At 51.9% G+C, this 15,044-nt stretch overlaps 5 protein-coding genes across 5 annotated transcripts; 4 read left to right on the top strand and 1 right to left on the bottom strand.

Moving 5' to 3' along the window:
* Nucleotides 1–602: 602 nt before the first annotated feature.
* Nucleotides 603–1,637, bottom strand: COCCADRAFT_21736 (uncharacterized protein; the record flags this gene model as incomplete). The annotated part of the gene is made up of 2 exons (XM_007708491.1): nt 603–832; nt 965–1,637. The coding sequence occupies 2 exons, from the start codon at nt 1,635–1,637 to the stop codon at nt 603–605; spliced, it is 903 nt and encodes a 300-aa protein (XP_007706681.1).
* Nucleotides 1,638–1,957: 320 nt separating this feature from the next.
* Nucleotides 1,958–4,943, top strand: COCCADRAFT_81808 (uncharacterized protein; the record flags this gene model as incomplete). The annotated part of the gene is made up of 3 exons (XM_007708599.1): nt 1,958–2,154; nt 2,209–2,282; nt 2,335–4,943. The coding sequence occupies 3 exons, from the start codon at nt 1,958–1,960 to the stop codon at nt 4,941–4,943; spliced, it is 2,880 nt and encodes a 959-aa protein (XP_007706789.1).
* A 1,376-nt stretch (nt 4,944–6,319) lies between these two features.
* COCCADRAFT_81854 (uncharacterized protein) lies at nt 6,320–6,727 on the top strand (the record flags this gene model as incomplete). The annotated part of the gene is made up of 1 exon (XM_007708598.1): nt 6,320–6,727. The coding sequence occupies one exon, from the start codon at nt 6,320–6,322 to the stop codon at nt 6,725–6,727; it is 408 nt and encodes a 135-aa protein (XP_007706788.1).
* A 49-nt stretch (nt 6,728–6,776) lies between these two features.
* COCCADRAFT_32045 (uncharacterized protein) lies at nt 6,777–7,978 on the top strand (the record flags this gene model as incomplete). Its single annotated transcript, XM_007708532.1, has 2 exons — nt 6,777–7,148; nt 7,265–7,978. The coding sequence occupies 2 exons, from the start codon at nt 6,777–6,779 to the stop codon at nt 7,976–7,978; spliced, it is 1,086 nt and encodes a 361-aa protein (XP_007706722.1).
* A 3,103-nt stretch (nt 7,979–11,081) lies between these two features.
* Nucleotides 11,082–14,574, top strand: COCCADRAFT_32044 (uncharacterized protein; the record flags this gene model as incomplete). Its single annotated transcript, XM_007708531.1, has 2 exons — nt 11,082–13,359; nt 13,406–14,574. 2 exons carry the CDS (start codon nt 11,082–11,084, stop codon nt 14,572–14,574), a joined length of 3,447 nt encoding a protein of 1,148 aa, XP_007706721.1.
* Between the last annotated feature and the right edge of the window lie 470 nt (nt 14,575–15,044).

Raw genomic sequence — 15,044 nt, 5'->3', positions numbered from 1 at the left:
TCATAATAAGCAGAACGTCATGGCAGTGTGTTTTTGCAAGAAAGTCCCAGTGTGGTCAAGTCCAGTGCAGTCGAGCCGAGCTGGGAACACGAGGAGATTGAAAGGATTGCCGGAATTGTCAGGAGTCAGGAGCACGACTTCAGACAGCGGCAGCGGCAGCAGTAGCATGGCGATGACGGAGAGCCGGCGATTGTCAGTTTTGTTTGTTTGGTTTTGTGGTTGGCAGCTGGTCGCAAAGGGCGTCCATGACGCGGCGTGCGAGGGCTCGTTTTGGCTGTTGTTGTTTCAACTGTGGCCGTGTGCCAGTGGCTGGCCTTTGCGCGCCCGGGGGTAGGCATGATATGCATGTCCGCTCACTTATGAGAAACAAAGCAGACGGTGGACCAAACAAGCGACGACGGACGGCATGAACATGGGCCATTTACCACTGACGATTGTTATTTCGCAGAGCCGTTTGTTGTTGTTTACCAGAGACATGTTGCAAATAAGTATGTATGGATGGATGTATACGCTGTATACGGCAGCAACACGGCCCGGAACATTGGCAGTAAGTAAGTAGAGCAGGCAAATTAAAACAAAAGCAGCGCCAGGGACGCAATAGGCTACGCGCCCGTCAGCAGCGCCACGGCCAACGGCTGCAAGTCAGAGTGAGTGCAGTAAGTAAGTAGGTATGTCGAGTAAGTAGTGGTACCTGATGGTTCGGCCCCGAGGATACGAGTTGACATTGTGTGGGACGGGTGCGGCTGTGGCCCCAGGTGCAGGTGCAGGGCAGCAGGGGCACGTGCGCCAGTCACGGGATCGGCACTCAGCCCACCCACACCCCAGACAGAGGCTGGAATGTGTGTGTGTGTGTGTGTACTGTGAGTAGATGAGATGAGCAGAAAGGAGAGGCCCTCATATCACTGCTATTCTGAGCCGCAGCCCTGCATTGCAATCAACTCCTAAACGGCCCACGGCAAATTACCTTCTCCCGACCACACCGCATCCACCGCTCTTCGCTTCGCTGCTCGGCTCCCGGCCTTTCTGCCCGTGTCTGCCTTTCTGCCTGACCACTGAGTATGCCTGGCTGTCGCGGGCCACCGGCTCCGCCCTGCTACCACTGGTGGTAAGTAGCGGTAGTCGTAGTCGTAGTCGTGGTAGCAGCTTGCTATCATGTGCTGCCTGTGTCGGAGTAAGTATGTAGTAGTGGTAGTAGTAGACGCAGGGCTCCTCCTCTCTGCAAGCGCCTGCCCGCCACCCCCAACCTTTGTCTTCATCACCTCCTCCTCCTCCTCCTCCTCCTCCTCCACTGCTGCCGCTGCCGCCGCCACATCCATCATCCACCACCACACCCGGCACGCCCGTCGTCTCGCCCGGGCAAACTGATTTCCAGCGACAATTGCCGTCTGGCCTGCAACATCTGCCAGAGGCAATGCGCTGGACACGCCCCATGGCTGCAGCAGCGCCAGCTCGGGCCTATCCGATTTGCTGATAGGCGCACGGTCCCGTCTCACTAACGTTTCACTTCGTACGCTGGCCAGCACCGGTGCCAAAAGCTGTCTCCGTGCTCGCGCGACCGCTCCATTCCACAAAGACCGTCGGGGCTGCCAGGTCAAGCGTTTCGAGCCCGTGTCTTGTTTCTTGAGCCCTTCTCCCATCCACGCTTGCAGCAGCCATCCTGGCACCCCGCCCGCCCGCCGCCGCAATAAAGACACCCGATACGCCCTTTTCCCCCCTCGAGTGCACAAAGACGACGCCAGTCCACAACCGCCTACATAGACACACTCCCTCCCATCCTACCCGCACTCACCTGCCACACCACACACACACACACCCGTCATCCTACCACGCGTACCGTCCCATCATGCATATATGAGATAGAGTAGTAGATAGCGCAACACGACCGAACCACCGACCGACGGACCTGCTAATTACCACCCCACGTACCACTGCTTCTCGACCCCCTCCACGACACGCTATGGCCATGCTCGCCTCAAAGGCCCCATACCCAGCGCCTTCCGTCAGCGGAGGTGCTTCTCAGTCTTCGGCCCAGTATAACGCTAGCCTCAACTCCTACCGGACACATGCCTCCGCCACCCGCGCCGACCAAAGCATGTTTGCCTCGCCTACTGAGTCTGAGTTTTCTGAAATCTACGATGCTCCCGATGCCATCAAGTGAGCCATCTGCTCCTTCCCCAAACACCACCACCCCCCAGCTAACATGTCCAGGCATTGGGATGAGGACAAGGTTGGTGACTGGCTGAAGCGCATCAACTGTGCCCAGTATGTCGAGCTTTTCAAGCGTACGTCGCTACTCCTCCAAACCCACTATTCACCGCTGACACTTCCCCGCAGTCAACCACATCAATGGCGAGAACTTGATGGAGATGGACCAGACCCATCTCAAGGACATGGGCATCAAAAAAGTCGGCGACCGCGTCCGCATCGGCTCACAAGCAAAGCAGCTTCGCAACAAGGAGTACAAGAAGGCCTCTCGACGCACCTCGAACAGGCAATCGCTCGCTACCCTGGACAATGCCGCATACACACCTCCCTCATCCGGCTCTCCGCGTCCTCTGCACTCGGCGCGACCAAACCCCCCTTTGTCCAACCCCATGAGTTCACGGACGGAGAAGCGCATGTCAAGGCAAATCACAAACTCGGACCTCAGCAGCTACGCATACGGCTCAAAGTCGCCCTCCCGTCCCGGTTCTCCTCTTGTTGACCAAGAGACGCGTAACCTGCGCTCACAACGCCAAGGAGGCCTGAACAGCCCCAAGGAAGGAGGCAACAAGACATACGGCGCCCATCCCCTCAGTGCTTCAAGCAGCTCTGTCAACATTGCTCCCCCGCTCGTCCGGAACCAAAGGAGTACACCTACAGAGACACCCCAAACGGCTCGCTTCGCCCACCATGTCCGAGCAAGCCCCAGCATGGACAGCGCTACCAACAGCGCCATCCTGCCCCATGACAAGGCTCTCGTGCGTGTCATCTACGATGGTGGACGCACTTCAGTTGTCAACATCGAGGGCTGCAAAACTGCCGACGAGGTCATGCTCAAGACATTAACAAAAGGACATCTCAACACGGCCCACGTCAAGAACTACTGCTTCTACATTCTCAACAGCTCCGATCCCGACCCGTCACTATCGGAGCGCTTGAGTGATATCGAGCTTTTCAGACTGGTCAAGGACGCGAACCGACACGAACGCGGCCGGTTAATTCTCCGCAAAGTCCATGCGGGCGAGCCTGATGAGGATCAACTCAAGGCTGCTGCTGGCATCTACCAACAACAAAACTACCAACAACCACACGGCGTCTACGTACCCGCCAGCAACCGCAGTCAAAACAAGATCGAAAAGCTCACAGGCGAATCCCTTGCCGCCGTTAGCTACCCCCTATCACCGACTTCAGCCAGAGAACGAGAACGCCATATCAACTCGACAGCTCAGAACCTCGAAGGGCCTGCCGAGGCCTCGCGGTCACCTTATTTCCAAGCACGCGCGCGCAAGCTCAAGCAGTTCTATGGCGCTCGCCCACCCAGTGAGCTCATTACTTCCGACCTTACTTCCTACTTTCCAGATGTCGGTAAAGATGAGATCGACAAGACCGTTAGGATGTCGATACGCCGATCACATCGCCTCAGTCGGGCGGCATCCCGACTATCGATGGCGTCTAATTTTAGCGTTGCTTCTAGCTTGAAAGACGCTCCACCACTGCCGTCCATCGCCGATAGCTGGCTCCAAGGAGGTGCACAGGCCCGCCCCCTTCGACCCTTATCCGTTATGCGCCTCGGACTGCCTCATCAAAGTGGGTACCGAGACTCCTTGGCGTCTTCTGTCCTCGAGCCACTCGACGAAGAGTCGCCTCTGGAACCAAATCGCAAGTCTTATGTATCGTTTGGCGGCGACAGTGTCGGAGACAGCTTAGCCATTACCGACCCGGACGGCAACACAACCCTTCAATCTTACTTTGACGATGCCGGTAGCAGCCTTGCCGGCAGCAGCAGTAGCAACACCGAGAATGGCGACTCGCTCAACAAACGCCTGTCGGAAGCCCTAGCCGAAGACGGCGAAGAGTCCGATGACGAGCTTGCAGAGTACCTGGAGCAAGACTCCTGGGATAACGTCAAGTACATGAAGGGTGCTCTCATTGGACAGGGTTCCTTTGGCAGCGTGTACCTTGCGCTGCACGCCGTCACTGGTGAGCTCATGGCTGTTAAGCAGGTTGAGCTTCCATCTGTAGCTGGCGCTTCTCAGATGGACCACAAGAAAACGAACATGGTCGAAGCTCTGAAACACGAGATTGGCCTTCTTCGCGAGCTCAAGCACAAGAACATTGTGCAATATCTAGGTTCCAACTCAGACGACAGCCATCTCAACATTTTCCTCGAATACGTCCCTGGTGGCTCCGTAGCGACCATGCTTGTCAACTATGGTCCTCTTGGCGAGTCTCTTATCCAAAACTTTGTTCGCCAGATTCTCACTGGTCTTTCTTACCTTCACTCACGGGATATTATTCACCGAGACATCAAGGGTGCCAACATTCTTGTTGACAACAAGGGCTCCGTCAAGATTTCGGATTTCGGAATTTCCAAGCGTATCGAGGCCTCCACCTTGGGCGGCGGAAAGAAGGGAGCTCAGCGCGTTTCGCTTCAAGGCTCCGTCTTCTGGATGGCCCCTGAGGTTGTTCGACAAACGGCTTACACCCGCAAAGCCGATATTTGGTCACTTGGCTGCCTGGTTGTGGAGATGTTTACTGGAAGTCATCCCCACCCCAACTGCACGCAGCTGCAAGCCATCTTCAAGATTGGTGGAAGCGGCGATGCCAGCCCAACCATTCCCGACAACGCTGGCGAGGATGCTAGGAGGTTCCTAGCTGACACTTTCCTCATCGACCACGAGAAGCGTCCCAGTGCAGATGATCTTCTTGCCAGCTCCTTCATCACCAACCAAGGGGCGTAAATTCTTCAAACATGGCGCAAACACTCATTTCTAGCACGGGACAAAAGCTGCATCATTTTTCATGGTGCAAAGGTGTTTGGTAGTCTTTCTTTCGTTCATTTTTTACCCGTTTCCAGCCTTACATCTTTTACTTTCTAACGCCCTATAACGCTTCTATGCGCGAGATGATTCTGTACTATACCACTTTTAAAAGATGCTTATTCTTCCTTTAATACATGGAAAGAAGGAGTTTCATCCAATTGGGCACATTCTATGTGCTGGCTAGCTTAGCTTTTAATGGAATCATTAGACAGTGTCAGCAGGTTTTGGTATTCCAAACAAAAGACTGTCTGTAGGATGTTTTATATCTGAACTTTATCTCTCTGTCCATGTGTGTGTATGCGTCTTGATATCAAATGTTCTTCCAGGTCATACACTCGACCTGTTTTGTAGTCAAACCTTGTCTCTTGCCTTGATGCTCGTTAGTAGGGTAAAAAAAAAGCCAAGCAGATAAGATTTCGCAACTAGTCTGTCGCATCTTTCTATTCACCATTTGAAATACCTACGTCATTACCTCCACTTTACTTTCAAACCCTCCCCTCACTTTCCCGCATCCCCATCTACGCACTAACAACTAAGCTTAAATCGTGAGACACTCCTCCCCCTTCGACACACACACGAGAGGCAATCACTATTCAAATCAAGTATACACAAACCAGCAAGACAACAACCCGCCAGACGCGTAATTCCTCACATCCTTGACTCTACTTGCCTACCCCCTTGCCTACCCCACCCTCCCTAAACACCCCTAATTAATCCCTATAAGCCCGTTTCACACAACCACCCGTATACGTACCTATCTACGTACGCACACCCCATGACGTAACCTCCGCCGCAACCCCTAAGTATTGGGCACCTGCAAAACGGGGGAAACAACCCAACTACTTAGTTCCCTTTTGCCCTTTGAGGCTTTTCGCGCTTGGATTCGTCCGTGTGCGTGTGTCCGAAACACCCCCCCCCCCTTCTTGCGTATGCTGATGCCGTATATGCGTACCCCTACTATTATTCTTTGCCTCTAGTGTTTATTGTGCTTAATCGATTGTTTAGTGGAGAGGCTAGCATGGCGCTCTTTTTTTTTGGTCTCTTTCTTGTTTTGGAGTGCGGGGTGCGGGGTAAAGGTGTGTGGTATGGCGCAGGTGGATGGAGCTATCTGGGGGCCAAGGGGCTAGAAGGTGGAATATGGTGGGACCCATTGGGGAGGTTGCTAGTGTTAGGTCAGGTGGAGGGGAAGGGGTATGGGTGTGGTGGGGAGTAGACCTCGGCTTTTGATGTTGGGGGTTACTTTTTTGTTTTTCCAGGTTTTGAAGATGTATTGGGAGGTGTTGTGTAGAATTGCAATGGGAGATTTCGGGTTGGTTACTGGCTGGGTCTGGGTTTGTTGGAAGGAGTGGTCTGGGTTTGTTGGAAGGAGTGGTCTGGGTTGGAAGGAGAAGCGAGCGAGTGTGTCAGCAAATTCTTACAAGTATATAGGTGGAGTAGTACGAACTGAGCGAACCCCCGGTCATTATTTACGATGTAGTACGGGGAAGGAAGTGGAGACCGGCAGTTTGGAGGAGAGGATATGTATAAGAGAGAAAGTATTGAATTGGGAAGGCTTTTCTTTTCTGTTTCCATTCAACTTTTCTGCTTGGATTCTGGGCGCTTTGCTCGATCAAGGACGCGTAACGTTTTCCTCTCTTTTTCAAGTCCTCGAGACAACCATCAGCTTCAAGACTTCCCTCTTCGATACATTCTCCTCACAGTAGTAAATAGACATCTACACAAGGAGATAAGACAAGACCACCGTAGCTCAAGATGACGACTCCCTCACTCCCCTCCAAATACAAAGCTGTCATCTACGACAAGCCAGGCACAATCTCCACGGCGGTAATAATGCTCGACATGCCTTCGCCCGGGCAAGGCGAAGTCCTAATCAAGCTGACGCACTCGGGTGTGTGTCACTCTGATATCGGAGTTATGACGAACTCGTGGAAGTCACTGCCGGTTGGCACGCAAGCGGGGCAAGTTGGTGGACACGAAGGCGTGGGAACGATTGTACAGATGGGACCGGGAACGGATAATGCTAGTGTCAAACTGGGGCAAAGAGTGGGGATCAAGTGGGTTGCTGGTATATGCGAAGCATGTGAGGCTTGTAGGGCAGGCTTTGATGCTTGTTGCTCCAGTGCGGTAAGTTTTGATCTGCTTCCTTAGATGGCCTTTACTCATACCTGGCACATTCCTGGAGGACGTAAAGGGTAGAAGGAGCTGCAGCTATTTTGCTTACTGACTTGGTTGTTGAACAGAAAGTCTCGGGATACTTCACCCCAGGGACTTTTCAGCAGTACGTCCTCTCCCCCGCAAATTACGTCACACCCATTCCCGATGCCCTCGCTTCTGACGCCGCCGCGCCGCTACTCTGCGCCGGCGTAACCGTATACTCGGCACTGCGCAAAACGAATGCAGAGTCCGGGACTTGGGTCGTGATTTCCGGCGCCGGGGGTGGACTGGGCCATCTCGCTGTGCAGTTCAGCGCGCGGGGCATCGGTCACCGCGTCATTGGCGTGGATCATAGCAGCAAGAAAGACCTCGTCATGGAGAGCGGAGCCGAGCACTTTGTTGCCGTAGATGGCGAGCATGGCGTTGTCGACACTGTGAAATCGCTGACCAATGGACTTGGCGCTCACGCTGTTGTCGTCTGCACTGGCAACAACGCCGCGTATGCACAGTCAACAGAAATGCTGCGATTCGGTGGCCGTGTTGTCTGCGTCGGTATGCCAGAGGGAGACCCTATGCCGATTAAGAGTGCGACTCCTGCTCTGCTGATCGGCAAGTCGGTGCAGGTTGTAGGGTCAGCGGTAGGGAGCAGAAAGGAGGCGATTGAGACGATGGATTTCGCAGCGAGGGGCGTCGTCAAGTCGCATTTCAGAATTGAGAAGATGGACAAGTTGACAGATGTTTTCAAGGAGATGCAAGAGGGTAAGTTGCAGGGCAGGGTTGTGCTAGATTTGCAGGATTAGAAGAGGGCTGGCGGCTGCTGATGGTATACTATGTTGTACACGTAAGTTTAATAGTCAGTTGAAGCTGGGCTTGATGCTGTAGCTTGTAGTCAAATCTCATGAAAGGCTCATTGCTAAGTTGTTTGTAATGATATCTCTAATCAGTGTTTCGGTCACGGAAAGAGTCCTCCGTTTGTTCGATCTTGAGAAGCTCATATTTTGAGCCGCCTTCCAGACTCCAAAAATAGGACTCGTATTTATCGCATTGCAATCTGCACAGATCCCATCCATTTGCAGCATATTGCGTGCTGAAATCAGATAGCCACAGCTACGGCTGGTAGTACGGGTAACGACAGTAAAATAAGAACAAGGTTTACAAAGACGACTGCCCGTTCGTAAGCAGCTGAGACTACTGCGTACAGCATGTACTAGATACACTATGCCTAAATGGGACGCATTGATCTATAGTAGACGGGGCTTGTCCGGTCCTATCATCCAAGTCTGACAAACTGTGGGGATATCTGCACTTGTTTTCTTTTGCTGCAATGACAAAGCCTGTGTGTACATGGAGAGGTTGTGCTTGGCGAATCCACGTTCGATCCACATCGGCGGACTGCAAGTAGAACGCACAGATCTTCTACGGTAGTATCGCGGTGTACTTATGTTGGGTAAGCCGCTACGGTTATTTCTAGCATGCAGAGCACACGTAAGCTGTTGCCGGTCCACTCCACTGGTCGAGGACTATATGTCCGAGTTGACCTTGCGAGCCTGCTAGGTGCAGATCCACGTATGGCGTGAACTATGCGTCTCGCATATGTACAACAAAATTTGAGTGCATAAATGTCTCACGGAACACCTGGTGTGGCTTCTTCGCACTGGTCAAGATGCTCTTCGCGATATCGCGTGTGTCGGTCAGGTCATTGAAGTGGCAAGGTTTCTTTTACAACGCGAAATCCTGGGAGTTTTCTTACTGGCAGATGTGAAACGATGAAGCAGGCATGGCCAGTAGCACTGTTGGGCTTCTGGGCTCTGCATCTCAGTGTAGGGCTTCGGGAGCTTCCGCGGTCCCAACAGCTGGAATTTGTCAGTGCGCAACCAATGTCTTTTGTCAGTAAAAAGATAAAGAACTAGGCCATTACTGAAAAAGCCTCTCTAGAAACACATGGGCGCACTAAGTCTAGGATCCTTGAATATTTCCACCATTGATATGGACGGTAAATCTGAGCGCCTTTCGGGAACTTTCCTCAATCTGTCGATCCATACTTGGGATAGACAAAGAACAAAATACATATACGTGTTTCGCGTTGTAAAGCTAGCTGTGCTATCTTGAATCCTTCTGCGCTATTTATGCTGGTCTGACGCGCTTACTGGAATGCTGCCGATATCAGTGTTGTCGACAATATTGCACCACTCCTATCTAATCAGCACAACCACTCAAAAGACATACTACTCTTTGATGCTCTTCGGAATAACGGCTTTGTCTTTGACGAAACCAGCAGCATCTTTTCTAGCCGGCATTCAAAATCTCACTTCAATGAACCATTGTTCCATTGTACTGAGAAAAGCTTGGCTCCCTTGGATAGTTGCGCACCTCCGATTCTAGCGTACTAGTGTGTCGATTTAGTCATGGAAACCGGGAAGGATTCACAGCAACGAAGAATACGGCAAGATCTCAACGAGATATGCCGAGTACGGGACGTGCCATGCCTTGTTCGGCACTGCTAGCGCTCAATATAGAGAGGTGTTTTCCCCATGTTTGCTCAGGTACCCTACTTTCTTGTCAGGGGTCAAGCTGCTGGCGAATGAACATCTGACGATAATCCCACGTGTGGAAATGAATAAGGGGAAATTGTGCATATCCATCACCGAATTTGTGGATCAAAGCGCCCTGAGTACTGTGGAGATGTACACCTCCACACGTGATAGGGGCCTTTTACTCATCGGGTTCACCAGGAATTTCTGGGATGCATTTAACCGGATCTGCGAGGCCTTGGTTCAAAATCGGGTTTTTAGCAATTCAGGCCGCCGAGTGTATCGGCGAGGTTGTTTCTCGCTCAGACTTTTGCTGAATGTTAACTCGATGAGCATTGCTAACAGGACACTCTACCAGCGACATTTCACCGAGTGAGTTATTTGAAATCACGCAGCCTAGTCACTACACGTGAGCATGTGAAGAATGGTGATTTCTAAACCTGCGCTGGATCATTCTACCCACCGACAGGAAAGTTACGATGCCGTCTCGGCTCTAATACTACGACGGCCCGAAGTGGCTCCATATCTGGCACGGCCGTAGCAAAACCGTTCTACAGAGCCAAATGATGTTTCCATACTACTAAAGAGTTGGTGTGCGAGGCAAGCGACGCTGGATTTGAGAATGTGAAACAAGCGGGTGTTGTGTGCTCTCTAAGGCTTACATGGGTTCTACAGTATACATTTATAGGACCATCGGGATTGCGCAGCAGCATGATGCCAAGTCGAGTAGTCTTATCTCAAGTCTAGGGCACCAATTTAGCGCAGCACTGCCATGCACGACACATAGCGCGATCCTTGCCGGTGCCAGATGACGGAAACCGACGAGCCACGCCAGTTTTGCATGAATCTGAATCTGAATCTGCGCGATTCAGGAAAAGTTGACAGCACTTGGCCTTCCGATTGTGTGAACTTCCTCGTATTGAGGATTTCGGTTGTATGTGATAGATTACTTCTCATGTTGAATGCAAACAAGTGTGCGCCTCGTCCGCTTGTGGACCTTGGTGGTGTACCCAGAAAAGTTGGCTGCGGGCTCATCTCACCTCAGCTTTGGCCACGCCGTGCGATGTATGGTCTGTCCGAAGCCCCACCATAGTTACCGTTGCTCGGCCCCAGACGTGTCCAGTAGCGCCTGAATGGAGTCATTGCTATTTTCACTTGGGACAGTAATAGTATACAGGCCATGCCCTGCCACCATGGGCGAACTGTATATTCTGCCGCACTCCGAAAGGGCGACTTCTTTCAGAACTTCTGTTTCTCTACTAGTACTGAACGTTTCACCCCCTGTCTCTCTGCATTACAACCCATCGCACTATACTACCCCGTGTCATCAATCTGCGAATGCCACGCCTGCCGAGGCGCACTTAAAAGGAGGATGTTGTTGTTGCTCAGAGGCAAAAACTCCAAGTCAACTACGACTTTGCGGGCAGTCCCAGCAAATCCCGAAAACGAAAAAGATGTACACTCGGAGGCACGGGAATTAGTGCTACCAGAGTCCCTGTTCACTGATGATATCAAGTCACCTTTGTCGATAACTTCTGGCACAACTTTTCCAACAAAGTCCACAGCCATATGGCGCAAGAAGAACACAGCGAAGCCAACAGGAACCAAACGCGCTTCCAAAAAGTCGAAATCATTCGATAGCCAGGCCTCGATAATCGGAACATATAAAGACGGCAAGATTCAATGGCAGCGAAGAGGCGAGATTGTTACTCTCGACAGCCACAAGAATACCAAAGGCACAAACGGGCAGGAGAAATCTAAGATGCCTGCAACAATCCCCAGCGGGAGATGTGACCAGCCGCTTCCGCCACTCCCGTTCTTCGAAGCCACTTTTGGTGAGCTGAGAAGCAGATATTCTATCTCGCCCCCATTAGCAGGCGACAGATGCAGGTGGGCCCAGTCGCAGGCGTCGCTTACTTCACAGCACTCAAGACGTACGACTAGTCAAACTTCTCCTGCAAGATCTCCCAAATCACGGCACACCAAGGGTGCGGCTGGAATTGTACACACGTCAATTTATAGTTGCTCGGTTTATTCCCAAGAGAGCGAAGTGTCGTCATTACGCAGCTACCGGTCCTCAGAGACAAGCTTCGAAGCCGACAACCCCCCAAAACAAGGAAAGCCGGACGCAGCGATAAACAACAAGGAAGGCCAACGAAAAGCGCCGCCAACCGAGCCGCCCCGAAGATATATGCATCAGCCCTCCAGCTCAGAGGGTGCAATCTTTCGAGCTACTACCCATGGCACTCATGCATCCTGTAATACCCCGCATAACGCCGAAGCATGCGAACCAAAAATAGAGCGAAAGTCCTCCAAACGGAATAGTCCGCGGCGACGTCCAGCCCCGAGCCCGCGTCTTGTCTTACAGACACAAGCCACTCATCACAGCGAGACCAGGCATTCGTCGGTCATCGAGCGAGGGCCTTGCAGCCCCACTCTTAGCGAGGCCGAATGCGACCTGCATCAGCAATTGGCTTCATTCGAGAGCATTGGCGACCTTGGGGCGGAATTTGATCAAGATAGGACCCCCCTTGCAGAAGCCAATCTTTTCCAGTGGGATGCACTTCAACCTTCAACTGAGGGCGATAATGTACAGATGTCTCTCACAGAATTGGCACCGAGTGATCAACTCAGTGCTCCGCCTCCCTTGCCTCGCAAATCCAGTAAACGCCAGCCAGCGAACTGGAACATGAAATTATCTCGCCTTCCACACAACCACATTGCTTCACAGGTCCGACGAGGGCGCTCCAAGGCGAGCAAGACGCTAACACTCATAATCCCAAAGTACAGGAGGACAAGCGCAGACATGGTGCTGTCCCAGGTCCCAAATCCACGAAACGATACCAATGCGACTGAAAGAAACACAACCGACCCGATCATCTCGCCCGCTGGAGCCGAGTCTCTCATCCTGAACATCTTGCAGCACCTAAGTCACTTTGACGATCTTTTCGCTGCTGCTCTTGTCAACCATGGCTTTTACCGAGTTTTCAAGCGCCATGAACTCGATCTCATCAAGTCGACTCTGCGAGCCATGTCCCCTCCGGCATGGGAATTTCGGGAAATTGCGTTCCCTGGCCATGACAGTTTGCACGCACACGATCTCGAGATGACTCGGCCCGAAGAGGAATACTCTCCTACGTCGTACCTGCGGCTCCAGAAACAAGACATTCAAGTGATCCGCGCCATTAAGCTGGAGATTTTGGAAAAGTGCCAGTCGTTTGTGCGACCAGAGATATCGATTGCGCTTATGAGTACGAATCCATCAGAGTCGGCTAGGGTAGACGATGCGCTATGGCGCATATGGACATTTTGCACAATTTTCGGCTCAGGCAAAGGACGAGAGGATGACCTTGTTGCGCAAATGGATTGGCTGAATGGAGGAACAATGGCCCATCAGGAAACTTGCACTTTCAGCATCTCGGGCACGGATTTCATGAATGATACGCTCGTCGGTGCTTCTGAGAGTTTTGGCAAGGGCAACGAAGGCGGGCTCAGTGCCGAGCAGCTCTTTGACATTATGGAGTTATGGAACTGCTTAGCAGTACTCTTGCAAAGCTTCGAAGGCCGAACAGTCCAAGCACGCCAGGCAGGAATATACGACGCTACAGAAATTCGAGGCGGAGATATTGATGGTGAAGAGATGATGCTTGGTATGTTACTCCATTCTCAGACCTGCTCAATAGCTAATTCGTCCAGATGAATGGTGTTACTACCTTATGACCTTTGGTCCAGCCGCTGTCCTGAAACTAACTGGACCCTACCACCCCTCCAATCCCAAAGGCTTTACAATTGCTGCCGAGAACGGCTGGGTCAACTGGAAGCCCCCGAATCCCGGAAATACCCGTCGCAAGTTTCTCCGGGAAGCCGCTTCCCGTATCTACGAAGACAAGATAGCAAACACCTACGCAAAGATCTCTACCCGCGACGTCCAGCGCGAGCAATCGAAGATGCGCATCCAAAAGCACATTAATGAACTGCATCAACGCAAAATAAGCGGTGAAACTGGCCCGATGATTTCCATGTCGCAAGAACGACCCATGTCGGACTGGGATACAGTCCTCAGGAACTTGACTCGTCCTCCGATTCCTAAACAAGGCCCAACAGGCGATATTATCACTCATGTACCTGGTCTCAAATCATCAGTAGCAATTCCCAACGAAGGCTACTCTATATCGGAGCTCCCAGCAACAAGAACCCCTTCACCAACTCAAAGGATAGTCGCTCGACCGCTGCTACCGACGCCAGCACCCTCGACGATACCTGCTCTCGACCAACGTAGTGTAGTCTCAGGCCTGCCGTCCGCCGAAGAAAGTGTAGTATCGCCTCAATGGAGAACAGCAGCGAGGCCTCTTCTCCCATCCCCATCAATATCCACCTTCCGGAGCAACCGCGACCTGTATACCCTGGACGCCATCTCTAGCATTGGTTCACCGACCCGCCGCATGATCGCAGAGCCTCTCCTCCCAACCCCCTCAACCACGACAGCATCCAACACACGCGACTGGCAAGCTGGCGGCATAGGCATCTCGATGCCTTCAATCCTCGAAGACGCACCTTCTCACCACCCTCTATCTCCTGTGCAAGCCCGACCCAACCATCTTGTTTTCCATCAACGCAAAGAGAGCCGCGACAGCGACCTCAGCTCATCCGCCAGTCCCCGAAGCGCAATCTTCCAGCAGCACGAGCGCCAGCACTCCATCTACTCGAGCCCCAGCCACGAGAACACGGCTGAAAAAGCTATTTACCGCATCGTAGAAATGGGATTTACGCCCGAGCAAGCAAGAGAGGCGCTGCGCATGACGGATCTCGGGTCTGGACTCAGAGTTGACTGCGCAGTAGAGTTGCTGCTTAGCCGACAGGCATAAGCTTGTTATCCGATGATATCAGCATTTACAACGGTGCCCATCAATACGTTTGTTCTTTATCACATTTTTTTTAGCGTTGTAACCTCTTTTCGCGTCTACACACTTGCATTCGCTTTTCCTCACTTATTCGCTCTCAAGATCAAAAAGCCTATACTACGAGATACCCTTGGCTTTTCTCATATACCCTCGTTTTTTGTAACAACTTTTTTTTTTGCATTCTTTTTTCCCATCTCACATTTGCATGCATGGATGAAATTGGTGAGCTTTTGTTTGATGGGGAACCTGTCCTTGTCTATATAATTTTTTTAATCATCATGTTTTGGATGTATATACGCTCGCTAGCTAGGATATTGCTTCGTCATGAATTTGAATTTGGGGTGGTTTTTGGCAGATGCAGAATTTTTTGGCTAGTTGGTTCAATTGATTGGTTTACGTGATATGAGGTTGGTGGATGGTAGAAAGTGTAGAAG

This window comes from Bipolaris zeicola, assembly GCF_000523435.1.
Source record: "Bipolaris zeicola 26-R-13 unplaced genomic scaffold scaffold_2, whole genome shotgun sequence".
In the NCBI taxonomy this organism is placed as follows: Eukaryota; Fungi; Ascomycota; class Dothideomycetes; order Pleosporales; family Pleosporaceae; genus Bipolaris; species Bipolaris zeicola.
This window is presented reverse-complemented; position numbering and strand designations above follow the sequence as displayed.